Source organism: Podarcis bocagei (genome assembly GCF_964188305.1).
Source record: "Podarcis bocagei genome assembly, chromosome: 1".
NCBI lineage: Eukaryota > Metazoa > Chordata > Lepidosauria > Squamata > Lacertidae > Podarcis > Podarcis bocagei.
The window spans coordinates 121,956,344-121,984,213 of record NC_138125.1 but is presented as its reverse complement, the minus strand read 5'-3'; the positions used below and the strand labels follow the sequence as shown (position 1 = coordinate 121,984,213).

The 27,870-nt window shown below is 44.9% G+C and overlaps 1 protein-coding gene across 1 annotated transcript in view; it reads left to right on the top strand.

The window, feature by feature from the left end:
* MYO3B (myosin IIIB) overlaps nt 1-27,870 on the top strand; it is a 297,619-nt gene that overhangs the window by 255,194 nt on the left and 14,555 nt on the right. The window contains exons 34-36 of the mRNA XM_081181948.1: nt 14,476-14,582; nt 14,990-15,036; nt 17,760-17,920. Of these exons, the coding sequence (XP_081038074.1) occupies nt 14,476-14,582; nt 14,990-15,036; nt 17,760-17,886 (281 nt within the window). The 3' untranslated portion in view covers nt 17,887-17,920. The remainder of the gene's footprint in view (nt 1-14,475; nt 14,583-14,989; nt 15,037-17,759; nt 17,921-27,870) is intronic.

Here is a 27,870-nt window from a genome sequence, read left to right as displayed (position 1 = left end):
TTAAATCCAATTGAAACCAATTACCATATAAGAGTTTATTATTCATATCTAGAGAGCCTACAAGGGACACGGGTGGCACTGTGGGTTAAACCACAGAGCCTACGACTTGCCGATCAGAAGGTCGGCGGTTCGAATCCCCACGACGGGGTGAGCTCCCGTTGCTCGGTCCCTGCTTCTGCCAACCTAGCAGTTCGAAAGCACGTCAAAGTGCAAGTAGATAAATAGGTACCGCTCCAGCGGGAAGGTAAATGGCGTTTCCGTGCGCTGCTCTGGTTTGCCAGAAGCGGCTTAGTCATGCTGGACACATGACCCGGAAGCTGTACGCCGGCTCCCTCGGCCAATAAAGCGAGATGAGCGCCGCAACCCCAGAGTCGGCCACGACTGGACCTAATGGTCAGGGGTCCCTTTACCTTTACCTTTAGAGAGCCTACTGTACATAAAATGAAGGGATAAGCACAGGCCCTATCTTCAAAGCCTGCGATCTAAACAAGGCAAGGCACTCAGTGAATGGGCCTGGTGGGAAGTGGTCACAGTGTGATAGAAGAGAATGTAAATTTAATCCTGTGTTCAGACAGGTAAAGCCAGGCCTTCAAGAAATACCTTCTCCCTCTTGCTTCTGCAGGATTCATGCAATGACAACAGTGGCATTTCTTAAGATCAACTTCTTATTTCAAATAATAGCAAGCAGAATCTCTTTAACAGAAATATGTGATAATTCCACCACTACAGTCAAGTATATGTGCCAGCTCCTAGGAGCCGAGGCAGTTTCAGTGCCCCCCCCCTTTTAGGGAGCCATTTTGAAATGAATTAAATGCTTGACAATTGATTTCAGCTAGTCAACAAGTGCTGTGCATTTTTATTCCCTAGATTTAGGGAAGGGTGCCTTTTTGGGGATAAAGATTTGTCCATTTGTACTTTGTCTTTTCTGAAACTGTTGTGTTGGGTCGGCATCTAGTATGTACATCACCCATGAGTTGCGTGACATGTTTGTCGTTTTTTTAATTTAAAAGGCACTTTTGTGACCAGTGTTAGCCGATGTGATTTATAAGGGTGTTCCCTGCACATGCTCAGTAGGTGCCCATTGTAAGAGCAGGCTGAGTGGAGTGGGGAGGGATGGAATAAAACATTGGGGGACAGGCAGATGACAGATTGTGGCTGTGTAAGACCCAGAAAATGGCAAGGAAAGAGGGGAGATGAGAGAAACGACATACTCCCAAACTAGGCTTCTCAGCCATGAGCATTTTACAGTTCAGGTGGGCCAAGAAGTTCAAAGTTGGCTATGAAAGGAGGCAAGGTGCAAAAATCACAGGAGATGTGTAAAAATAGTTTGAGGGACATGGAGGCGATAAGGAAAATATCCCTGGACTTCTGACAGACAACTTTTGAAGGCACAGGGGAAAGGGAGATTTAGGGAGCTCGGTGTGTGTGCGTCACCTGCTGAATTCCCTCTTTAAAGCAAATTCAACAGGTAGGCAAGGAAAGGGAAAAGTTGGGAACTTTATTTCTAATGCCTTTCTGTTGTTCTTTTCTTAAAATGAACCGGTTGTTACAGGTAAAGAAGGAGAATGGCCAGTAAAAGTTGTCACTCCGTTAGAGAAAGTATAGGAGCCTCGTAATTGTACAGTGGTACCTCGGGTTAAGTACTTAATTCGTTCCGGAGGTCCGTTCTTAACCTGAAACTGTTCTTAACCTGAAGCACCACTTTAGCTAATGGGGCCTCCTGCTGCTGCCGCGCCGCCAGAGAACAATTTCTGTTCTTATCCTGAAGCAAAGTTCTTAACCTGAGGTACTATTTCTGGGTTAGCGGAGTCTGTAACCTGAAGCGCATGTAACCTGAAGCATATGTAACCAGAGGTACCACTGTAACTTGCATGATAGGGTCAGTTACATAGACTCCATGTGTCTTATTCCAGTCAACAGACAAATCTCAGGCTTAGGCCTACCACTGTGCCACTGACAGCCAAGCTAGTAGACTAGAACCCACGCCATGAGCTTTATCAAATCCTCAACTGGTAGATTTTGCATATTGTGCCTCCAGATTGTCACTGTTTTGAGAGAGGGGTTGAAATTTAGGTTTGTGCAATTAAGGTGGGTTAAACCACTCTTTCACCCCAGCACAATAAATCCACTTTTCATTTTTGGATTTTTTGCCATTATAAATGTGGTGGGGAAGTACCCTGAAAAGTATGGGATGAGCAAACGATTAATGGGAAACTGTATGATTACCCCACAAGCATATCAGGAGGAATTGCTCACTGTTGTATAACTGCCCTGTAAACAAATCAGAATAAATGCTCAGTACAGACTGAACAGAATAGCCACGAAAGCTTTGTGCAAGCAAATTGGGACGAATGATGAATGAATAGATCATATGGAGATGTGCGTGTATAGGAGAGAATTGTAAACATGGAGGCCAACAACAAAGCGTCTTGTGGCACCTTGGCTCCTCATAAACATGTATGAAACAGCCTATAGAAAGAAAGGACCTTGAAAAATGTGTGATCTTTGTAATTTGAAGCATGTGATTCCGCACAGAACTGGTGTCCAAAGTGAAACCATAAGTCATGAAACCACGCAGAGGGAGATGCATGGCTTCTGTTATGAGCGCCTTCAGAGAGCTTGTGTGCGAGTGTGTATTCAAATGGTTCTGTTTAGAGGTTATAAACAAAAGGCAGGCTCTCCCCGTTGTAGTAGAGTGTGTGCTACGGATTCTGGGATACAAGTGACATCAAAGCAACTGCGCTAATGAATTTCCTTAGCATTCATTGGCTCTATAAATGTGCTCCATCTGAGTAAACAAAGCTGCTGTTGTTGGGAATTTGAAGCGGCCGAAAAGTTGGAATGTTTAAAAGAGAAGTTAAAAGGAAAACATTTCCCCTTGACTGCTTCAGAGTTATCAGATAGGCACATGGGTGTCTGTGGGGAGGGGCAAAGGGGGCACTTAACCACCCCCAGTCCTAAATGTGTGTATTAATGTACATACACACACACATTCAGATTGTCAACAGGATGTTTAGAGTGATCTCTGAAACAATTCCAACTGAGTGCGGCTACCGGACTCTGACTCTCTGCACGTTTTTGATGAAGTCTTCCTGGTCCAGCAGGCAGCTCAGATGAATGACGCAGCTCCTGATTGAATGATGCTGCTTCTGCAAATGTTGTAATACAGTGGTACCTCGGGTTAAGTACTTAATTCGTTCTGGAGGGCCATTCTTAACCTGAAACTGTTCTTAACCTGGAGCACCACTTTAGCTAATGGGGCTCCTGCTGCCACCGCACCGCCGGAACACGATTTCTGTTCTTATCCTGAAGCAAAGTTCTTAACCTGAAGCACTTTTTCTGGGTTAGCGGAGTTTGTAACCTAAAGCGTATGTAACCCGAGGTACCACTGTATTTGGAAACCCTAGAAACGTAATGATTATATAAGGAGTTGTGGTGCTTTGTTACGATCAGCTGAAAGGTTTGGGGGTGCTGCTGGGCCCAGCTCTGCTTTTCGATGGGCAGGTAGAGGCAGTGGCCAAGAGTAGGAACTAAAAGGGCTAACATGTTGCTCAGGGAAATGGGTAGAGAGAAACTCCTTTCCTTGGGAAACAGAAACCTAGTGCTACTTTTTTGATTGGTTCAAGGAGGTGGGAAGGCACAAGGGTTTTCTATACAGCCGTACCTCGGAAGTCGAATGGAATCCGTTCCGGAATCCCGTTCGACTTCCAAAATGTTTAGAAACCAAAGCATGGCTTCTGATTGGCTGCAGGAAGCTCCAGAAGCCCCGCCGGACGTTCGGGTTCCAAAGAACGTTCGCAAACTGGAACACTCACTTCCAGGTTTGCAGCATTCAGGAGGCAAAATGTCCAGGTACCAAGGCGTTCGGGATCCAATGTACGACTGTACAAGGTTGCTAGAGAGGGAAAGCGAAGAAGCAGAGCTATTTCACTTTCTTTAAGCTATGGATTTCGGCAACTGCTTCAAAAAAGCAGAAGACAGCTTAGCTCGTGAGCCCTAGGCATGTTCTAAAGATACTGCTTCATATATATCCTTTTATGCAGTGGCGTAGCGTGGGAGGTGCAGGGGGGCCAGCCGCACCGGGCGCAACATCTGGGGGGGCGCGCTCGCACTCTCAGCTCTCTGCCCCTACCTGGCTCACTCTCTCTCACTGCAGCGCTGGCTGTGCAAATCCGATCCGAGCCTCTGGGTCGCCGCCCACTGTGGAGGGGGTGGGTGCCAGGCGTGTGGTGTGGAGAGAGAGTGAGGGACTATCTGGGGGAGGGACAGTGCAGCGGCCGCCCAGCGCAGCACTGAGCGTGGGGGAGAACCACACCAGACCAGACCAGGCAGCAGCAAGAAGAAGCTGGCAGCAGCGGCAGGTTAGGGCTTAGGGGGCGCAAATTACTTGCCTTGCCCCAGGTGCTGACAACCCACGCTACACCACTGCTTTTATGGATAGGTTAGAGCATGGTGCTGATTATGCCAAGCTTGCAAGTCTGATATTCCTGCATTGCAGGGGGTTGGACTAGATGATCCTCAGAATCTCTTCCAACTCTACAATTCTGTTATTCTAAGACACTGTGCAGGTAGCACCCAAAATGTCTGCCTCAAGAGACAGTAAATCTCCAAGGGCAAGGCATGAGAACATCCCAATGGAAAACACGGAGGCAGCTACCAGTGCAGTCCAGTCCAGCATCCGATAGAGGATTTGCTCTCAATATATAGCTCCCCAACTGGAACAACAGGAAACGTTGGTCATGGGTCACTATATATTAAGAGCAAATCCCCTATCAGACGTGAGCTGTTTACACAATGCTGGAACCCCTACAGAAAGTTACGGCTTCAGGCATGATAGTACAGCTCCAAGAGCATTTTGCCATGCATGGCTTTCTAAATATCTTCCTTAATTAGCACATTCTGCTGCTTTGAAACACCCAAGTTGTGAAACATGAAACTCATGTTGCGGTTTTGAATTATATCTCAAGAAGTTCGTGGGACAAGGATAAGACGGGCGTTCAAACATGGTCGGAAAAGAAGGAGCACAAATCAGGGCAATCTGTCCTCAAGCAACCTTTGTCCATGGCTTATTCCTCAGCTTGGGAAAGAGCATGAACAACCCTGGCAAAGTGAATTACAGTGGTACCTTGGTTCTTCAACTTAATCCGTTCCGGGAGTCTGTTCAACTCCTGAAACCATTCAAAAACCAAGGCGCGGCTTCCGATTGGCTGCAGGAACTTCCTGCATTCAATCGGAAGCCGCAGAAGCCGTGTTGGATGTTCGGCTTCCAAAAAACATTTGCAAACCAGAACACTCACTTCCGGGTTTATGGCGTTCGGGAGCCGAATTATTCAGGAGCCAAGCCGTTCGAGTACCAAGGTACCACTGTACTTCTCACTCATTCTGGGATAAGTCAGTGACAGCAGAGATGTTACATCATGTACCTCAAGGTAGCAGCATCTGCCTTGTAGGTTCATGAGAAACCCATGGAATTATCGCACTTACAGGGCCTTAGTTTGACTTTGTAAAGACTTTGCAAAGACCTTGATGCTCAAGGAAGCTGCTTCTGTTTCTGTGCCCATAAAAGTGAGATCCTGCTATCAGGGTTTTCCTAGAAACTTATATGGTGCTGAAGAAATATTTCCCCCCTTTGGAATCAACATCCTAGACCAACTTCCATTCATTCTCGTAGTATCAAGACAGAAGAAGTACATTTCCCCCCATTTCCCTGAGACTTCAAGGGGGTGGGGGAATGAAATCTTGAAAGAAGAGATGCAATCCAAAGGGAAACTGGAAATTCTCAAAAGCATCAAAATACATATAAATACATATAAATTATCAAAGGAGAACAAAGACATGTTTTATTTTTTTCTTCCACAAAAATCTTCTCCCTAGGCTTTAACAATGCATTACTCAGGCACAATCAATATATCTGAGCTTGAGAACCAAAGTACTTTGAAATAAATTAGACTAGTAGGAGAAGAAACAAAGAACAAATTAACATGATTTTAAACACTGCTTAAATTTTTATGAACTTGGACCTTGAAATGTTATGATGAGCTCCCAGGAGCCTGTGCTAATATTTGCCAATAATTAAGAGTTGCACTTTCATGTTCCTTCTGATGTGAAAGGTTGGAAATCACTGTGTTTGCTATCTTTATGGTCATACTGATATATCTTTAAAATAATTGTTTATTTTCTTAATTATTAATGAAATTCTTTAAACGGCTCTATTAAATTTTATTTGTTGGCTTGTTCCTCCACCTCTTGCTGTTAATATCCTAATGCTTGAATACTCCTACTCCTCGCCCAGTTTTACATTACTTTAGATTATTTAGAAGGAATGGCAAATATAAATAAACCCTGAAACATGCAGCTCTGAGGATTTGCAAGTACCATCCTCTGAAGTATCCTGGGGAACAAACAAACTCCAACAATTTTACCTGCTTAAGGCAGGCAGCACACCCTTAAATAATAGGCCATTCATGAAAGTGACAAAGGGATTTCTCAAGCATTCTGTGAATATACCCCAATGAGGTATACAGTGGTACCTCAGGTTACATACGCTTCAGGCTACATTTGCTTCAGGCTACACACTCCGCTAACCCAGAAATAGTGCTTCAGGTTAAGAACTTTGCTTCAGGATGAGAACAGAAATCGTGCAGCGGTGGCGCAGCGACAGCAGGAGGCCTCATTAGCTAAAGTGGTATCTCAGGTTAAGAACAGTTTCAGGTTAAGAACGGACCTCCGGAACGAATTAACCCGAATTAACCCGAGATACCACTGTAATCTGAATAAAATATAATTATCTTTGTCTGTGTTGTAAACAAACAGTTTCAGGTTAAGAACAGACCGCCAGAATGAATTAAATGCTTAACCTGAGGTACCACTGTATTTGCGACTGAATATACAGTATCAGGACTGTTGCTGTTTTAATCATACTCTTAGGCTGCAATCCTGTAGCCACTTTCCCAGGTGCAAAACCCCTTGAACTCAAGGGGACTTCATTCTGATCAGGCATATATAGGGTTGTGCAGTTAGTCCATCAAAAAGCCCTATCAAAAGAGGTCAACTTACTTCAAAAACTCAGGGGAAAGCAGCTCTAATTCACGACCTGACACCACCACCCCAGCAATTCGGAAACTGTGCAGCAACATTGTCGGTTTCAAGATGCCCTCTTTCAAAGGGGGCAGGGAAGGGCTCCCAAGAGCTCACTGCAGTAATTTCAAACATTCCCCGTTGGCTATCTTTGCAGGCTTTTAGCTGTTGGGAGGAGCAGAATTTCTCTAGGCAGCAGGGAAATGTAAAATAAGACTCCCCAATTATTAGAATAAAATTCTAATCCCGTTACTTATGGGTATGATTTATTTTTTATAGACATTGTTGTCAGGGCCTCACTTTCATCTGAACTTAATATTCCTAAAACAAGTAAAGATGCAAAAGATGTAGTGTAAAGAGAGAGGATTTTTGTTCTTCCCGCCACCACTGTTTTCAACTGAAAGGCTGTGGTGATTTCTCTCTCTCTTAAACAGAAAGCCTTGGTGTTCTTCTGACTTGCTCCGCCAGCCTAAAATTTTAAATGATGTTGCCCGGCAGGCAAATGTTCACACCCTCTTCTCTCTTAAGAGTGTATCTGAGCCACCACTGTCTCAGGTCCATGCAATCCTCTTCACTCAAGAATGCCTTCAGCACCAATGTCTTCTTGCTGAGTTGCAGCATCACAGCACCAGCCGAACTGCTTGCTAAGTTCCTACAATCACATACAGTGGTACCTCGGGTTACATACGCTTCAGGTTACAGACTCCGCTAACCCAGAAATAGTACCTCGGGTTAAGAACTTTGCTTCAGGATGAGAACAGAAATCGTGCTCCGGCAGCACCAGCAAGAGGCCCCATTAGCTAAAGTGGTGCTTCAGGTTAAGAACAGTTTCAGGTTAAGAATGGACCTCCGGAACGAATTAAGTACTTAACCCGAGGTACCGCTGTACACCAGGCACATCCAACTCCCAAGAAACTGCGATCTACTCACAGTATAAAAAGACTGGCTGTGATCTACCCATTGTCATTGCCAAGAGTTGTTGAGATTTTTTTAGGGGAGAGTTGGCCAAAGTTGTTAAGCTATTTTTTTAATTATTTTTTGTGGAGAGTAGACTACAACGTTTTTGAGCTTTTTTTGGGGGGGGCAGGGTTGGCCAAAGTTGTTGAGCTATTTTGGACAGGATCTACAAAGAACACTAAGGCGGTCAATAAACCACGATCCACCTGGGACACCCCTGTGATCAACCGGTAGATCGCGATTGACCTGTTGGACATGCCTGAGATACACCCCTCTCCATTTTCCACATGGTTAGAACAGGGATAGCTCTACTCTCCATCATCAGAGGCACTGGTGAGCAGTGAAGAAGCACAGACCCCCATTAAAATGCCACCAGAATCGGTAATCCTTGTACAGCAATGGTATCGAAACTCCCGTATTTTTCGCTCCATAAGAGGCACCTAATTTTAGAGGAGGAAAACAAGAAAAATATTCTGAACGAAACAGTGGATGTATGATTTTTGTGGTTCATGCTGTGGCCACAGACATGTGATTTGACAGTGAGTTTGGGGTAGCGCAATGCAAAAATCCATGTGGATCTGTGCTTTGTAACCACATTTTTGCGCCATTGCGGCCCCACAAAACAGTGGATGTGTGGGTTTTTTGGTGTAGGCTGTAGCTATGGACATGCTATGTGATCTGATGGTGAATTTGGGGTGACCCAATACAAAAAACTTGAGGATCCATGTGGACCGGTGCTTTGTAACCACATTTTTGTGCCATTGTGGCCCCGGGCAACAGTGGGTGCATGATTTTCTCGATCTATCAAAAAAAAGCAAATTCAGACAGAAGTTTTAATATAGCTGCATAGGATCTCTGTGTGTGTGGAGCTAGCTAACCAAGAGTGGTAGTCTAAGGGTTCACCTCATGGGGGAGTGGGGAATAGGAATGGGTCTGCTTGTCTGTGCTCTGTATAAACTGCTTAGCTAGCTAGACATCTTTAGAATGCATGCTCAACAATAGTTTCTCAATCACAGGCTTTCATGGCCAGCCATTGATGTAGAGCCATTCCAGTTCATACCACAATATATGAACAATTGCTAATTTAATGTGCAAGATCCAGGTGTCTCCTCTCGAGAAAGCGTTTCTGTTCTGAGGATATGGCAGTCTTTAAGGTGCCACAAAATTCTGCATTGTTTTATGTGTTCTTGCATTTCCTGGCCTTCGGAAGCCACTGTTTTTCCTTCCCCCTTTATTTTCAGGGTAACAGTGTCCCAGATGAAGTGGGCTCTGGTCCACAAAAGTTTATGCCATAATAAATCTGTTGCCACAAGACCCTTGTGGGATAACCAGCCTCATATAACCAACGCGCTTAAGTCTAATTGATGCATCAATGGGTTATTACCATAGAGTAAACTGTCCTGCTAGGATTAGCTCACCTAGGGAGGGACTAGGCAATCAAGACTTTGTTCCCCTCCAATCTACTAGAGAAGCTTAATGTTCCTATATCAATAATTTAGGCATTTTCACCACTGTAACTAAGCCAAGTTCTACAGCCTGTGCAACTGTTTCTGAATGCTGTATGGAAAAGCACAGGAACATGACCTTTGGAGAGTTTGTAAGTAAAGCATTTTTAACTTTCTAAATGTGTAGTCTTTTTCTATGTTAGGGTAAGAGGGATGTTTTGGAAGTCACAATGGCATATTTCAAAGGTCTGTATTTCCATGGTTTACTTTGCTGCATATTTTGTGATTTTAAATCTCTTCTGGGGTTATCTCACCAAAGAGGACTTGTGGAAAACCTGGATCTTGGAAGTCTCCTTTCTATATACCTGTTTTTTTCTTGCCACCAACAACCCTTACCTGTTTCTTCTGAGTTCATACCCATTACTTTTGTCTCTCTCCAAACCTGAAGTTTATCTGAGAGAGGGAGAGGGAGTGTGTGTGTGTGTGTGTGTGTGTGTAAGAGACCAAATGGGAGTGAGCCCACAGGAGATGGTCATCAGTGGATAGCTGACATAGCTGGGGTTGTAGGAGCCAGGTCAGCTCAATCTGCCCAGGCACTCAACCCAGGCACTCAGGGATTTGGTGTTGGATGAAGAGACATGCTAGCTATAGGGCACCTGAGGCATTAAAGGTAAAGGGACCCTAACCATTAGGTCCAGTCGTGGCTGACTCTGGGGTTGTGGCGCTCATCTTGCTTTATTGGCAGAGGGAGCCGGCGTAAAGCTTCCGGGTCATGTGGCCAGCATGACTAAGCTGCTTCTGGCGAACCAGAGCAGCGCACGAAAACGCCGTTTACCTTCCCGCTGGAGCGGTACCTATTTGTCTACTTGCACTTTGACGTGCTTTCGAACTGCTAGGTTGGCAGGAGCTGGGACCGAGCAACGGGAGCTCACTCCGTCGCGGGGAGTAGAACCGCCGACCTTCTGATCAGCACGTCCTAGGCTCTGTGGCTTAACCCACAGCGCCACCTTAACCCACAGCACCACCCCTGAGGCATTACACTTGCGCTAATAATTTTTCTCAGTTTGTGTAGTCTTTTAAATAAACATTAGCCAATAGGTGCATGAGTTGCTTGACCTACCCGTAACCTTAATTTTATGAGTGGATAAAAACGTATGAAAATGATTTGCAAAATCTGTCTAATGACACAGCAGAGAGCACATGTTAATATGGTTTCCTCCAGATATGGTTGTCTGTGATAAACGCTACCAGATTTCCCCCCACACCCACCCATCGTATTTTAGGCTACTTACACAAGGAAGACAAATGGGCTCAGCGAAAGGGCATTTCCTTTGGAGGATGCAAGCTACAGACCACCCAAGAGCCATGCAGCAGTGATGGTATCAAGCTGAAAAGCTACCACAGGGCTTTGCTAAGTCTGAGAATGCAGATAGCTGCGATAGGCGCATTGAATCCATTGTGAAAACAGGCATGAGATAACTTTTTAACATAAATATAAATTTAAAAATAGCCTAGGATGCAAGAGGAGAGTTGTGTGTCCAGCTGGTGGTGAGAAATGGACTGTGTACAACGACAGAGCAATGAAATAAATAGATTAGCTTAGCATTTGAAGAGGTCTTTTGACATCCCCTCTTGCCTTACGAACCTTATAGGCTGACAGTGGCAGTTGCTTCTATAATTGTGGTAAAGGTAAAGGGACCCCTGACCTTAGGTCCAGTCATGGCCGACTCTGGGGTTGCGGCGCTCATCTCGCTTTATTGGCCGAGGAAGCCGGAGTACAGCTTCCAGGTCATGTGGCCAGCATGACTAAGCTGCTTCTGGCGAACCAGAGCAGCACACGGAAACTCCTTTTACCTTCCCGCCGGAGCGGTATCTATTTATCTACTTGCGCTTTGACGTGCTTTTGAACTGGTAGGTTGGCAGGAGCTGGGACCGAGCAACGGGAGCCCACCCCGTCGCGGGGATTCAAACCGCCGATCTTCTGATCAGCAAGTCCTAGGCTCTGTGGTTTAACCCACAGCGCCACCCACATCCCTTATAATTGTGGTATGTCGCCACAAATGACACTTAACAACAGGGTGTGGGTGTGTCTGTGTGGGTGTGGCTTGTCTGTCTGATATCTTGAGATATCATCACTGAACTTGGCATAAAGGGCCCAAGATTTGGGACATAATATTGATTTTGAAAAATGGGGAAAATTGTGGACAAAAACAGTTAAATTTACAGCATGTATGTCACTCAAGGAAAATTTAATGAAGATGATGTATAGATGGTATTTGACACCGGCCAAACTTGCTAAAATGTATAGAAATCAAGATAAAGAATGGTGGAAATGTAAGGAGAAAGAGGGGGATTTCTTCCACATGTGGTGGACATGCAATAAGGTGAAAGCCTATTGGGACATGATATATAATGAATTGAAAAAGTTTTTTAAATATACCTTTAATAAAAAACCAGAGGCGTTTTTGTTAGGTATAATTGGAGACGAAATTCCTTAAAAAGATGTAAATTTGTTTATGTATGCTACAACAGCAACAAGGATACTTTTGGCCCAGAAATGGAAGCAGCAGGAACTTCCAACATTGGAAGAATGGCAGACTAAAATGATGGAATATGCAGAATTGGCAAAGCTGACAGGGAAGATCCAAAATCAGCACGACAAACTGTTTGAAACTGGAGTAAATTTATACAATATATGAAAGAATATTGTAAACATTTGATAACATTTGTAGGTTTGAGTTGAAATATTTTGTAATGTTAATACTGAGAGCTGGTTTACATTTAATGAGGTAAATATTATTAAGAAAAAAAGAAGGTAAATAAGTGGCTAAAGAAATGCTAAGATGTAAGTGAATATTTATGAAAGCCAGAGAGTGAGATGGGGGAAGTCGAAGCTCAGTTTGAGCAATGCTTTTGATGATGAGATTATGTAATGGAATGTGATTATGATAAAATATAAACTTAATAAAAATTATTATAAAAGGGAAAAAAGGGGGGAAAGGGAAAAAACTTGCATAAGGGTTCCTGGGGTGGAAGAGCCTGTTCTCATCTATGATGGTGAAGCAAAATGTTCCAAACTCCACCAATTTGGACGCCCCTTGAGATATCATCACCCAGTTTGGTGTGACGGTTCTAAGTCTGAGCCAAGGATCTGCAAAAGGCAGCCCTGGGGCTGTTTGCAAGAGGACTTTCAAACTGCCCTGCCTGTGCCTGATAGTCAAACTCATAAGCTGGTGAGCGCTGGGTGCAAGCCTGGTAGTTGCAGGGGTCTGTTCCACTCGTGTTTTACCTACTGAAATATACTCCGAGTCGCAAAGTGATTTCATGCTCTTTATTCAGCTCATAGTGGTGAGGAGGAATGAATGAAAGTCCCCTCACAGTATCTGCTTTATATACATTATTTACACAATGGGCTGCACATGATTGGCTAATTCCGGAATTCTACTGTAAGCCAATCAGGTTGTGGATTCACTTCTATCTGGAGCAGGATTGGGTGGTTCCTGCCAACCAATCATACTGCTGCATTGTTCTAGGACCAATCAGACTGCTGCATTCTGAATCCTATTGTTCTAGGACCAATCAGACTGCTGCATTTTGGATCCTATTGTTCTAGGACCAATCAGACTGCTGCAGTTTGGATCCTATTCAACTCAGTACATAACACCTACATGTGACCTGCTAGGAATTACCGTAAAAAGGGAGTGACCAAGACTGCATAAGTCCAAAGGCAGAAAGATTCCATGACTGGGGCGGGGGATCAGAGAAGAACCAGTTACCGGCCCCAAGTTTGGCCTGTGCTAGAATTTTGTGAGTCTCTTACAATCAGTTACAGCTCCAGTGGCAATAGTCACATTTCAACATTGGGGTTATGGCCCCAACAGCAGGAGTTTCTTAGAAGTTATGGGCAGAGCCAGGTACTTTCAGCTAGTATCTTATATTTGGGGAGATGGGGAATGCAACAGCTGCTACTGCTACAGTGGTACCTCAGGTTAAGAACTTAATTTGTTCTGGAGGTCTGTTCTTAACCTGAAACTGCTCTTAACCTGAGGTACCACTTTAGCTAATAGGGCCTCCTGCTGCTGCCGTGCTGCCGGAGCACGATTTCTGTTCTCATCCTGAGGTAAAGTTCTTAACGCGAGGTACTACTTCCGGGTTAGCGGAGTCTGTAACCCGAGGTGTTTGTAACCCGAGGTACCACTGTACTAGCAGTTATATCTTAGCTTGTCGCCACAACACTGAAAGATATGATTACAATACTATATAGATAGGTGGCAGGTTGAGAGGAGGTCCCTACCAGGACAGACTTTGCTCATGTGCTCAAGACATCGATTCCATAAAACATATTTTGTTGCATTGTGCAAAATATGAGCAAGCCAGGGCTGAACTGATATTACCCTTGCTGGTACCTTTCCCGGGAAAATCAGAGGCTCACTATGTCAGGTTCCTACTGGAAGACCGGACAAATGCTAGAACGTTAGCAGTGGCAAAGTTTTTATCGGTGGTTGCAAGAACAAATGATCCCTATATTCTAAACAAAATGCTTGTTTCACCTAGAGGTAGGCTGTATGAATTGTGTATTTGCTTTGTAATGATTTGTTGGGTCTCTGGACCGTAATAAAGATTGATGATCTAGATAGTTTGTATTTACTCCATGATTACTACATCCCCCTGTTCAATTCAGCATCGAACCCCAGGTGGTTTTGCGGGCAGCTTACCCAGGAGCCCATTCACACCTTTAACATATAGTTGAACGAAGGTGGTGAATCTTGCCTTCAGACCACACCCTGGGATTAGAAAACAAATGCAAAGTTTTTGCTCAGTTTTACTCCAAACTCAACACTGCATCCCAGTTTCTACGTGCCTACACAGAGCGGCACAGGTTGCGGGGGAATCAACCCTGGAATTAGGAAGCCAGAGCTCTTTTGATTGTAAAATATGCTGAGACATTTACAGCACCTGGTGTGGCGGAGATCTAAATTGTGTTGTCGTCCTGTAGGTTCCCCAAGCTGCCTCGAACAGAAGCTCAAAACGCCCCGCCGAAGGTGTCAGCAGCCTAAAGTGCTGAATAGCCCCGAGGACAACGTGTATTATAACCAGTTAAATGTGAGTTCAAAGTGGCAATAAAGCAGTTTTACTGGCTTTGTCTCCAGTTAATAATTTTGTTATTGATACCTGTTCCAACCTCTCCAGTTCCCCCACCCTGCCCCCGCCCCCTTGCCCCCACCCCACCCTGACGTTCTTCAGCTCTCGTCTTGAACATGTGCTTATGCTCTTTATCTGTTGCTTTCATGTCAGGATGTCTGCCTTCACGGTGAATAATTGATGTGGTTTATCAAAGACGAGCAAGATGCATGCTTCATCAGGCTCGCTTGAGCCCTTTGATCAAAAAAATTATGCTGTGACTTCTGATATTATCAGCATCTGCTTGCATTCAACACAAAATCACTTTGAATTAAAAATTAACGACTTGCTGCATTGCTTTGACTGTGTGTTCTTGGCCCTCTCCACAGGGAGCTCTAGAATATCAAGGGAGCAAGAGGAAGCCAAGAAAACTTGGGTAAATAGCTATCTTCTTAGTTCTAAGCAACTGTAAACAGAAGAAGGTCCTTTGTGATATTACAGAAAACGCACAAACTTTCTGGAGAGAATTCTAAAAATAAACAGCCAGACTCAATATAGCAACCTTGGCTATTCTGCTACAGAAGCAAACAGAAAACGGCGTCTAATCTCGTCTGTTAAAACGTGGCAACCATCTCTTGCAAGACTGAGGGCAACCGGGCAGGTTCTTCTTGACGTAATTTCTGCAAAGTTTTGATTTTTCTTTCTTTGTTTTGTAATGGGTTTGATACAAGGAGTGGACTGGGAGTCCTAGAAGCAGAACCAACTGTCTGCACTGGCTCAGAATGATGGGCAGTAAAATGCAGAAGTCCTTCCTGGTCTCTGACATGGACCAGCTGAAGGGAGAAAAGGCAGAAAAGGCAATCAAAGCATTTGTTCCTCAAAAGAGGTGGTCCATGTTCATTCTTGGCTGTGGTCTGCTTTGTTTGCGACTCCTTTTCCCTTACGCAGATTCAGTTTCCTTAAAGGGAAAATCATGCGCACTCTCAATTATGAAGTGTCCTGTTCTTGTTTTCCAGTGAATCCCTAGATCAGATAGCCACCGAGAACATCAGTTATAAAGCATGCTAGCAACCACCACCACCTGACCCTTCCAAAGCCATCCCAGATAAAATAACCTTATGATGCTTCTGAACCTCAAATGTGATTCAGATATATCTGCATTTTATATAACTTGCTTGTATTGGTGTTTTAAAATTGTAAACCAGCTTGGATGCCTTGGTAGAAAGGCAGTATATAAATCCAAATAAAGTGTGTTGTGAGGGAATGGATACAGTCAAAGAAAGCTGTGCTTGGTCCCCATTGACACCAATGAAACACAAGTCTTAATTAACTTGCCCCCTTGATTTCACTGCAGCCTAGGTTCAACTGAGTCTGAATCCAACCCAATTTGTTTGTGAACATTCATTTAAGATTTCCTTTAGTATGTTATGATCCTTTGTTGTTTTGTGTGTGTGTTTACAAATAATAGTTCGACAAATTACCACTATTACTACTACTTTTTGTGTATGCTGTCTGGGAACGGCATCTTGTCTTACAGAGAATCGCGCTAGCAATGCAGTTACCTTCTCCTAGTGCCATATAGGAACAGTTTTTTATCTCAGTGTGCAGTGTTTAATAACCACTCAGGGCAGGACCAAGGGAGCCTGTTGAGCAAGTGGAAAACACTTCCATTCACACAAGGGAGGAGGCCTCCAATTTCTACCAGTGTGTCTCTCACCTAAAGCCCCCCATCACACCCCACACTGTTCCAGAGCGTCTCCTGCCCTGCCCTTGGGGCAGGGAAACAAGGAGCCACAGCAAGGAAGAGGAGGCAGGAAACCTTCTGTGTGTAAAATTCCCCTTGCAGTTCTTAGGATCCATCCACAAAGTTTAAGCAGCCCATAAGCAGTGGTGCTTGAAGTGTAGGTGGGTTCCCACGAGGCAAGACACAGTGATAACAGCAAGAACCTTTATTGAACTAATAGAACTAGACAACAGGGCCAAAGCAACTGCTTATATACATTTCTGAAGGCCTGGGCCCCTCCCACTCCCAATGTGATTGGCTCTCTAAACTTCCAAGCTGCGAATCATGACTCAGAGTTTAAGGGCCAATGGCAGAGGTCCAAATCCTGAAATGTTCTGTGATTGGATATCATGTATCCAATCAGAACACAGGGGCTCAGAATCCTTAGTCCAGACTCAAGCTCGGGCAAACACATACCACTGAATACGTAACAGTGCTATTCCATTACATGAATATCCGTTGACTATGTGCACGACGCCACAGCATAATTGCTGGGGATTTTTGTCATTGATCAACTATCCACCAGAAGTGGAACCTTCTCGTTGCGTGAAGCTTCTATGAGTTATTCAGGAAGCATCTTGGTTATTTTAGAAGTATGGCTGATCACTTAAAAACAAACAAGGACTGCACTGACTTTGTGTGGCATAGATTTGTAAGAATCATTTGACAGAAACCCAAATCATGGCTTTCCTCACTATAGAAACTTTGAAACACCATAAATCCAAACTGTATTATTGATGAATGATTCATACACAGCTCCTAAGCAGGAAGTAGCATGCTGTGTTCCTGGGTTTTAAAGCCTGGAAGAGTCCTAACTCAAAGCCAACACCTTAAATTTATCCCAGTGACTCTAGGGAGCTAGTGCATGTCTACTCTGAAGTAGGCCCCACTGAGTTCAGCGGGACTCACTCCCAGGTTAATGTGCATATGATTGCAGCTGCAGTGTATTATTCTTCAAAGCTCTTTCCCAGAGAAGCCATATACTTCACCTAGGGTTGCCATATTTCAAAAAGTGAAAATCAACAAAAGTTGTCGAGCTTTATTTGCAAAATCTCAACAGAAAAATGAGTCTTTGAGCTATTTTTAATGAAATTCACCAAAATCTACACTTCCGACACGGGCTGCCATACGTCCAGATTTTCCCGGACATTTCAGCGATTTCTGCCCAGATCCTGTTTAAAAGGGCCAAATACCAGCTATGTCCAGAAAATTCATGGCAACCCTAACTTCACCAGCCAACAGTCAGTCATCAAGCACAAAATTGTTTTTGTTCTACCACCCATACGAAAGCACATTTTGTACACAGTAAACATAAACTTCTAAAAAGAATGTGGTGAGCCATTCAGAATGGTTTGTGTTTCCTTTTTTTTCCTCAGGCAAATAAAAGTGCTTGATTGGGAGGATGAGTATTACAAATCATTGTCAGCCGCAGATTCCATCACAGAGGAGGAAAACACATTCCAAGCTCTTCCTTCTTCCAGAGGAGTGTCCTTTCGGAGCTGAACTTTTACCACTTAACTCTTTTGGTACAATGCTGGTAAGAAACTTAACATATGCTTCTCATTTCTGGTTCACATGTGTGCATGTGGTATGCACATTGCCAATCAGAAGGTTGGCGATTCGAATCCCCGCAACAGGGTGAGCTCCCGTTGTTCGGTCCCTGCTCCTGCCAACCTAGCAGTTCAAAAGCATGTCAAAGTACAAGTAGATAAATAGGTACCGCTCCGGCGGGAAGGTAAACGGTGTTTCCATGCGCTGCTCTGGTTTCGCTAGAAGCGGCTTAGTCATGCTGGCACATGACCCGGAAGCTGTACGCCGGCTCCCTCGGCCAGTAAAGCGAGATGAACGCCACAACCCCAGAGTCGGCCACGACTTGACCTAATGGTCAGGGGTCCCTTTACCTTTTTAAATAATACTTTAAATACATATTTTGGGGGCACCTTGACGTACGTTATTTGACAACATAGGTAGAACAGGAAGAGATCCAACAAATGCTGGTGTCTACCATGGTTCTGTATCCTGCATACACACCATACATTTAAAGCACAATTTTATTTTATCCCCCCCCCCCCCGCTCTATAATCAATTTTATTAAGTTTTCAAAAGTTTAACATATAACCTTCAATACATCATAAATTTATCTTTTTTTCCACTTCCCACCTCATTTTCCACGGTGCTTTTATTTATCCCCCTCTGCTGCACACTACCTTTGATTTCTTATCCCATCACAACAATACTGTATTCTCTAAATCCTTTGGTTGCTCATAATTCAAATCCTGCTCGCGAGTTCATCATACAGTGGTACCTCTGGTTACATGCTTAATTCGTTCTGGAGGTCCGTTCTTAACCTGAAAGTGTTCTTAACCTGAAGCACCACTTTAGCTAATGGGGCCTCCTGCTGCCGCTGCGCCACCAGAGCACGATTTCTCTTCTCATCCTGAAGCAAAGTTCTTAACCCGAAGTTCTATTTCTGGGTTAGCAGAGTCTGTAACCTGAAGTGTATGTAGCCTGAAGCGTCTGTAACCCGAGGTACCACTGTACTGTAATATTTCCTTAAATATTCCGAAAAGTGCTTTCATTCTTCCACAAAACAATCATCATTAGGTTTTCTTATTTTGTCTCTTAACTTTGCAAGTTTAGCATACAGTGGTACCTTGGTTCTCGAACTTAATCTGTTCCAGAAGTCCGTTTGACTCCCGAAATAGTTTGGAAACCAAGGCACGGCTTCTGATTTGCTGCAGGAGCTTCCTGCACTCAAGAGGAAGCCACATCGGACATTCAGCTTCAGAAAAACATTCGCAAACCGGGACACTTACTTCCGCGTTTGCAGTGTTCGGGAGCCAATTTGTTCATCAACTAAGCCGTTTGAGAACCAAGGCACCACTGTAATCCATTGCCTTGCTTATCCATTCTTCTTTGGTGGGAACTTCTTCTTCCTTCCATTTAAAGCACAATTATACCCCAAAAAGAGTCTTGTAAACAGTAGCATAGGCCTCCACAAAGTTACAACTCCCAACACACTGAACAAACAGGATTCTTAATGGAGGGGGACGACTTACTTTAAATATATGGCATGTATGCAGCCCAAGAGAAGGCAAGAAAAGGTAAATCAAAACATCAATGTGGCAGCCTTGTCTCAAAATTATGGCTTGTTTCTATAACAGAATACCTTGCTAACCGTAATGGAAAGAAGGGGTCATAGCCTAGTGGTAGAGCAATGGCCTTGCAAGCAGAAGGTGGCAAGTTCAATCCCCCAGCACAGGGGTCCCCAGACTAAGGCCTGCAGGCCGGATAAGGCCTGAGGGACTCGTTTATCCGGCCCACGGCGACTGCAGCCGCCCGCTGCTGCTGCCCACTCTTACCAGCACTGCGCTGCACGGCTGCCCACTTCTGGGTCAGAGGAGCACTGGAAATAGCTTTTGTGCATGCGCAAGCCTTATTTCCTTTGCACATCCGGGTTGGAGGAGGCCCGTGCCCATGCGCACAAGCTATTTCTGGTGCTCCTCCAATCCAAAAGTACGCCGGAAATAGCGTGTGTGCACGTGTATGGCACGCGCTCCCCTGCCCTCTGGCCTGCTGCACGATCGGCGCTGGAGACACCAGCCTGAGGCGCAGTAAGTTTGCTGACCCCTGCCCCAGCATCTTCAGGTACGGTGTGAAGAGACACCTGCCTGAAACCTTGGAGAGCCACTGCAAGTCAGTGCAGATAGTAATGTGCTGGATGGACCAAGGGCCTGACTCTGTACGAAGCAGCTTCCTCTGTTCCTGTGCATGGCATGAGTTAGGGTGACTCTTGCAGCTTTTGCCTCGTAAACAAAACATGACACAGCATTGGAGGAGGCATTCTGAGACACAGCCGAACTCTGAAAACTGGAGTAGATTCATAAGGCGAGGAATAATTAGCACAGTGGAGGAATCTAGTATAGCCTCCATTCAAAATGCTGAATGTGTGCTTTTTGACGTTATCTTGTCAAACGGTATTTTGTGATAGAACGTGTGGCTCATGTTTCCCCAGAGGAGAAACACGCACACATTTTCAAAAAGCCTAAGCAGTAGAGCAGTTAAGAGCCTATTACCGAATCGCTTGATTTAGCATTTTATGACGCGAAGTTGGAAATAGTTAGATCGGAGCCAAGACTTTGCAGCACCTCGGGAAAATAAATGATATGGTCTGTTGTTGGGTGCCTTTCATGTGGACTCTCAGGTCGCTATGTGGTGCAACTATGTGGTGCAACCGACAGTGGTGTGCATTGCCTTGTTCTCCTGACCCCTTGGTATGGGGGAAACAGTGGGTAGCTTAAATGGACAGGAGCCCACTACGGGTTCCTGATTTTAGCCCTGATAGGCAGTTCCTGATGGTGGGCTAGGAAAATCAGGATGGTATGCTTTCATTGATTTAATGGGAAGGCGCCAGCTTTAACGAGTGATGGAAAAATTGAATTGGTGGGGCTGTGTTGAGGCCTACCTAGGCTCCCTTGCTCCCTTCGCAAGGAGCTGTATCAGGGCCTCCGAAGCCAGGAGAGACCATGGACCAGAAAACTCCAAACGTTTGCTTTCCGTCTCCTTTCACACTTCAGCCACTGCCATCAGGGTCAGGTGTGCTCGGCTCAGCCTCCCCTCAGCCTCTTCTTCCTCCTCCAGCATTCTGTCTGTCTGCCTGCCTTCCTGCCTACCTCTCTCCTTCCACATGCTGCCTTCCCTTCCTCCTCCTCCTCCTGCAAGTCTCGCCCTCTCTCTCCATCTTTCCTCCCTCTGAGCCCCAAGCTCCCCAGAGGATCCTGTGGACCTCGCCTGGCCACCCAGAGATGCGAGCAGTAGTGGCGGAGCTAGCTGCATGGGCACACCTCAGGGATGACACCCGGGGCAAACTGCCCCCCCCTTCCTACGCCCCTGGTGAACAGGCTCCTAGACTCTCCAAGCCAGAGTGAAGAGGTACAATTTTTGTGCCCCCTCAACTGGCCTGCACTCTTGCCAGGGGCCAACTTAAGCAACCCCTAGGTATGCGCCTGGTTGAAGGCACACCTGTTTGTTTGTTTGTTTGTTTGTTTGTTTGTTTGTTTTTAAAGGTACTTTGGTTCTCAGATATCACTGCAACAGATATTTCAGAAGAAAACTGATATATGGCCTTTCTTTCTAAGAATGAGGGCTTGTCCGTATATTTTACAGCCGCTTTTTAACTATTAACAGTGCTTATTGTTGGGGTGTGGCTGCATGAGGTCTTGGTGGCATCAAAGACAAAGACTTTGGCAGCCTGGGCTGCCCTACATCATGATGTGGATGTAGTGTTTTAGCAAGACATTGCGTAAGGGCAGGGCTGGTCCTATTATGAGACAGATTGAAGGAACTGCTTCAGGGGGCAAGCATAGGGCATTGTTTAAAAAACAAAAACACATTGGCTGCTGTTTATTTAATTTTTTATTCTTATTGTAGGAGCATGAGGTGTCATTCATCTGGATTATTTTTTTTATCCATGCCAAAAAATTTCTGGGTGGGCTGAGGAGGGAGGGGCATACTGAACCAATCACCAACGTTTCCTTATATAGCAAATAAAAGGCAAAGTAATATCCTCCAACAAAATCCAGTTTCAGTGATGAAACTTCAATGATTTCAGAGTTAGAAGACCTACAAGCAACCCATGCCTCACAACACCCTGTACTAATTTGATATATGAGAATGAGTACTCTGATGGCGACAAGTAGCAGCTGAGGAGAGAACTAACACCTCAGAGAATGACCTGGCGATAGCAATGGCAAGGGGTGAGCAGGGCCTAAACCAGGGGTGCCATCTCGCCCTAAGGATTGTGGGTGCCCGCTGCCATAATGTGGACATGCGACGTCACACACCTGCCCCTACATGCAGGCATGTGCAAGTGATGTCTTGAAAGACCTACACTGGCTCCCAGTACGTTTCCAAGCACAATTCAAAGTGTTGGTGCTGACCTTTAAAGCCCTAAACGGCCTCGGTCCAGTATACCTGAAGGAGCGTCTCCACCTCCATCGTTCTGCCCGGACACTGAGGTCCAGTGCTGAGGGCCTTCTGGTGGTTCCCTCCCTGCGAGAAGTGAAGTTATGGGGAACCAGGCAGAGGGCCTTCTTGGTAGTGGCGCCCACCCATCAGATGTCAAGGAAATAAACAACTACCTGACTTTTAGAAGACATCTGAAGTCAGCCCTGTTCAGGGAAGTTTTTAATGTGTGACATTTTAATGTATTTTTAATCTTTGTTGGAAGCCGCCCAGAGTGGCCGGGGAAACCCAGCCAGATGGGCTTGGGGGTACAAATAATATGTTGTTGTTGTTGTTGTTGTTGTTGTTGTTGTTGTTGTTGTTGTTGTTGTTATGTCACATGTCCGCACTGCAGCAGCTGGTAGCGGTAGCAGCTCCTCTTCCTCCTCCTCTCCTCAGCCAGTGAGTTACCTTTTTCCATGGGGAGGGGCTCAAACTCTGCGTCTGAGGGCCCCCTCCCCCTGAAAAAGGGTGCCTTGCTCCATGGCAGCAAAGGACGGAGCTCAACTGCTTCTCTTTCTGAGGCAGCACCGCAGAGGTTGGCTGGCTGCCTCTCACTTGGGGGCAGTGCTGCTGCCGCCTGCTAACTTTGTTCATTGACTTTGTGGGAGCCCGGCCCCCACCATTATATTATTGTGGGTGTCCAAGCACCCACGGTCCCCTAGAGTTGACTCCTATTGCCTATACCGGGGGTAGGCAACCTAAGGCCCATGGGCCGGATGCAGCCCAATCGCCTTCTAAATCCAGCCCGTGAACAGTCCGGGAATCAGCGTGTTTTTACATGAGCAGAATGTGTCCTTTTATTTAAAATGCATCTCTCGGTTATTTGTGGGGCATAGGAATTCATTCTTATATTTTTTTCAAAATATAGTCCGGCCTCCCACATGGTCTGAGGCAGTGGCGTAGCGTGGGTTGTCAGCACCCGGGGCAAGACAAGTAATTTGCACCCCCTAACCCGTGGATTTGCGCCCCCTAACCTGTGGATTTGAGCCCCCTAACCCTAACCCCCAGATGTTGCGCCCGGTGTGGCCGGCCCCCCCCTGCACCCCCACGCTACGCCACTGGTCTGAGGGACGGTGGACCGGCCCACAGCTGAAAAAGGTTGCTGACCCCTGGCCTATACAATGTATGCTTTTTGTTTAGAGTCACTGGCAGCACCCAATATGGACTAGTGACATGAATTATCCTGTACACTAGAGGAATTCTGTTATGTACTGAGTTGAATAGGATCCAAAAGGCAGCAGTCTGATTGGTCCTAGAACAATAGGATTCAGAATGCAGCAGTCTGATTGGTCCACAGGAGCCACCCAATGCAGCTCAAGGTGGAAGGGAATCCACAACCTGATTGGCCTACAGGAGAATCCCGGAATTAGCCAATCACATGGGGCCCATTGTATAAATAATGTATATAAGGCAGACATTCTGGGGGAACTTCCATTCCTCCTCACCACTATGAGCTGAATAAAGAGCATGAAATCCACTCTCAACTTCGAGTATATTTCAAATTCCCTTTCCTTTTGGTTCATTGGTATCAAGGTAAAACCTGCTTAATGCAATTCAGTTAAAGGTGGTTTGCTGTCTTCCTGCTTTTGACTGGGAGACTGGATCGAATTTTCCTGAAAGCCACACTTTGTGGAAGTTAAAGGGTGGAGGCACTGAATGTAATTTTGTACTACTATTAGTTGCTGGCAAACAGCTAGAGAAAAGCAGCCTCAGCGGCGTTTTGATCCCTGTGGTTGGGACTGGCACTGCAAATGCCGACTGCCAATTCCTTATCATTTCTTCTCAGCCTATCGTTTGCAAATAAATGGATTGTTTTCCCCAAAGGCCCTGTGAAGAAGAGCACCGCTCTGGTCTTCCACCACTCAGGAAAGGGACAGAGAAATATTTAAATACAAGGGGTTTTTATTTTATTTCCCACTCCCCAAATCTCTTTACTGGATACTTGTCAAACAAAGTTTCACAATACATTATATTACTTTGGTTACAGAAAAGAAAATTACTTTGGTTAAAGAAAGGAAAAACAAAGGAGGGAAGGCAATGCGTTTCTGTCAAGAAAGTAGTTACTGGTAAACTGTTTAAGTACAAGTTGGCAAGTAAATATCTCCAAGCACCCGGCTGGTCCTGTTTAGCAAAAATGTCAAAACTGTGTAACTGTCAAAGCCAGGGGACAAGTCAAGGATTGGTATTGAGGGAATCGAGCCAGAAATATATAATATATATATATATATATATATATATATATATATATATATATATATATATATAATTTATTATAATTTATTAACTCTGGAGCCGCCCAGAGTGGCTGGGGAAACTCAGCCAGATGAGCGGGGTGTGTATATATATATATATATATATATATATTTGCTTTCGTAGATTTTCACGGGTACAGGAATGCAGGTTTTGGTGTTTTCGGGTATCTTCCCGTGTAAGAGTTGGGGTGTCTAGGCGACGTTTCGACGAGGTCTCACTCGTCATCTTCAGGCTGGTGCTTTCGGCTTCTTGTTACTAGAACAGAGCAGGATCTCAGTGTTTGAGTTCCTATAAATACTGTTGAGGGGGTGTGGTGTATAGCCTCCAACGTTCTGGGCAGAGAGGAAGTTCCCAGGTTATTGTGCCTTTTCTTCTTTTGTTCATTAATTACTTGAGGGATATCTTGAGTGATTTCTTGAGTGATATTCTGAGTACCACTTAGGAGGGTCATTAGGTGTGGATTAGTTGCTAAAGCTTTCGTGTCTTGACCTCTTGAGCTTGTGAAGAGTTTTTCTGAGTTTTTCTGAGAAGAGTTTTTCTGAGAAGATGGCTGTACTGCACTTAGTTGTGCTCTGGCTTGGCTTCGTGTATAGGGGCGAGCTGTGGTTTTGTGCCCTGTGCCAGCCAGATCTGTGTAGGGATTGCAGGGGGGTGCAGCATCCGGAGGTGCCACTATGGTTTGGCTACTGGATGGTATCTGTAATTTATCTGTGGAGAGGGTCTGGGTTTGGGTCTGGTGTGGTTGATTGGAGATGGCGTTCTGTGTGCCTCTGGTTCTGGTGTCGGTTTTTGTGGGGAGGGCTAATTTCCAGATGTCTGGCAGGCGGGACGTGTCGTCACGCTTGTTCATGTTGTGAGGGTGTTTCTCTATCTCGATGGCTTCCATGATTATTCTCTTGTGGTGATGTTCCATGTTAAAGAGCAATTTGGAATCTGCAAAATTAATTTCGTGTCCTGTTTCTTTCATGTGTTGGTAAAGAGAGGAAGTTTTTTCTTCTTTTTTGACGGCATTCTTGTGTTCTGCGATACGTGCATTTATTCGTCTGTTTGTTTGTCCAATGTACGTGGCTGGGCAGACTTTGCAGGGTATTTCATAGACCCCTTGGTTTTCTAACTGGATTTTATCTTTTGGGTTTCTGAGGATATTGGCTATTTTTTGGTTGGTGCAAAAGGCTGTTTTGATATTGTGTTTATGGAGGATTTTGCTAATTTTATCTGTGGTGCCCTTGATATAAGGAAGGAGGGCCATGCCATTGTTTTCTTCTGTGTCTTGGTTTTTGGGGGGTGTTTCTTTTTGGATTAGCTTCGTAACCCTGTTTTGCTGGTATCCGTTGGCGATTAACACATTTGAGAGATTCTGTAACTCAGTTGTCAAGTGGTCTTCGTCAGCCAGGCGTTTGGTTCTGGAGATGAGAGTCTTGGCTACGGAGTTTATTTGTGCAGGGTGGTGGTGTGATTGTGCATGTAAGTAGCGGTTGGTGTGTGTTTTTTTCCGGTAGATAGTGTGTCCTAGGGAGCCATCAGGTTTTTTGTAGATTAGGACGTCAAGGAAGGGAAGTTGGTTGTTGGCTTCTATTTCCATAGTGAATTGTATTTTGGGGTGTAGGCTGTTGAGATGTGTGAGGAAGCTATCTAGTTTTTCCTTCCCGTGTGGCCAAATTACAAAGGTGTCGTCAACATATCTGAGCCAAAGTTTGGGTTTGTGTTCTGACTTGTCTAAAGCATTGGTTTCAAAGTGTTCCATGTACAGATTTGCGATGACCGGTGAGAGGGGTGATCCCATAGGTGCTCCTTCTATCTGTTTGTATCTTTGTCCATTGTGGATGAAGTACGTGTTGGTTAGGCAGTAGTTGGTCAGGTCCAGGATGTATTCGGGGGGATTGTATTTGTTTTGAATGGCTGTCAAGGCTTCATTAATGGGCACTTGTGTGAAGAGAGATACAACATCGAAGCTCACAAGTAGGTCATCGGGATGTAGGTTTTGCTTCTTTATTGTTTCTATGAACTGGAAGGAGTTTGTAACGTGTGAAGCGATAGATTCTGCATAGGGCTGAAGTTGCTTAGCGAGAAATTTAGCGAGATTTTGTAGAGGTGAGCCTATGGAGCTGACTATTGGTCTGAGTGGTGTTCCTTCTTTGTGTATCTTGGGGAGACCGTAGAGTTTGGGGCATCTGGATGATTTTTCTCTGGGGATGATTCTTAGCTGGATTTCTTCACTGATAGGAGAGGCTTTTATTTTGGATTTGGTGGTTTTTTCCAGATAGGTGGTGGGATCTGTTTTTATAGGTTGGTAGGTAGGGTCTTGGAGTAGATTTGATAGTTTTGCTTGGTAGTCCGATGTGTTCATCACAACAGTGGCATTACCTTTGTCTGCTGGGAGAATGATTATGTTGTTGTCTTTCTTCAGGTTGGTGAGTGCTTTCTGTTCTTCTTTGTGTAAATTGCTTCTGGGTGGTTTGCTGGAGCAGAGGATGTTGGTGACTTCGAGTCTGATTTTATTGGCTTCATCTGGGTTGATTTTGGTTAGGCTAGCTTCGACTCCGCATATGATGTTTTCCGTGGGGATGCGTCTCGGGGCGACTGCAAAGTTGAAGCCTTTGGAGAGTACTTTGGTTTCAGTTGAGGTGAGGATCCTGTCTGATATGTTATGTACTGTTTGTTTCATGGGTTGTTGTGGAGGGTGGCTGGGCTTCTGGCGTTTCTCTAGTTTGTGGAGTTTGTTGGTGTGTGTGTCTGTCTTATGTGAGGACTCTGTTTCAGCTCTCCAAACGGCTAGTTGTTTGCATTTGTCCCAGAGTGCAGGGTGGATTTTGTTACAGAGTTTGAGGTGAAGAGTGAGCAGATCTTTGTTGGTTTGGTTTAGTAGGTATCTTTTCTTATGTACTTCATCCACAATGGGACAAAGATACAAACAGATAGAACCAACACGTACTTCATCCACAATGGACAAAGATACAAACAGATAGAAGGAGCACCTATGGGATCACCCCTCTCACCGGTCATCGCAAATCTGTACATGGAACACTTTGAAACCAATGCTTTAGACAAGTCAGAACACAAACCCAAACTTTGGCTCAGATATGTTGACGACACCTTTGTAATTTGGCCACACGGGAAGGAAAAACTAGATAGCTTCCTCACACATCTCAACAGCCTACACCCCAAAATACAATTCACTATGGAAATAGAAGCCAACAACCAACTTCCCTTCCTTGACGTCCTAATCTA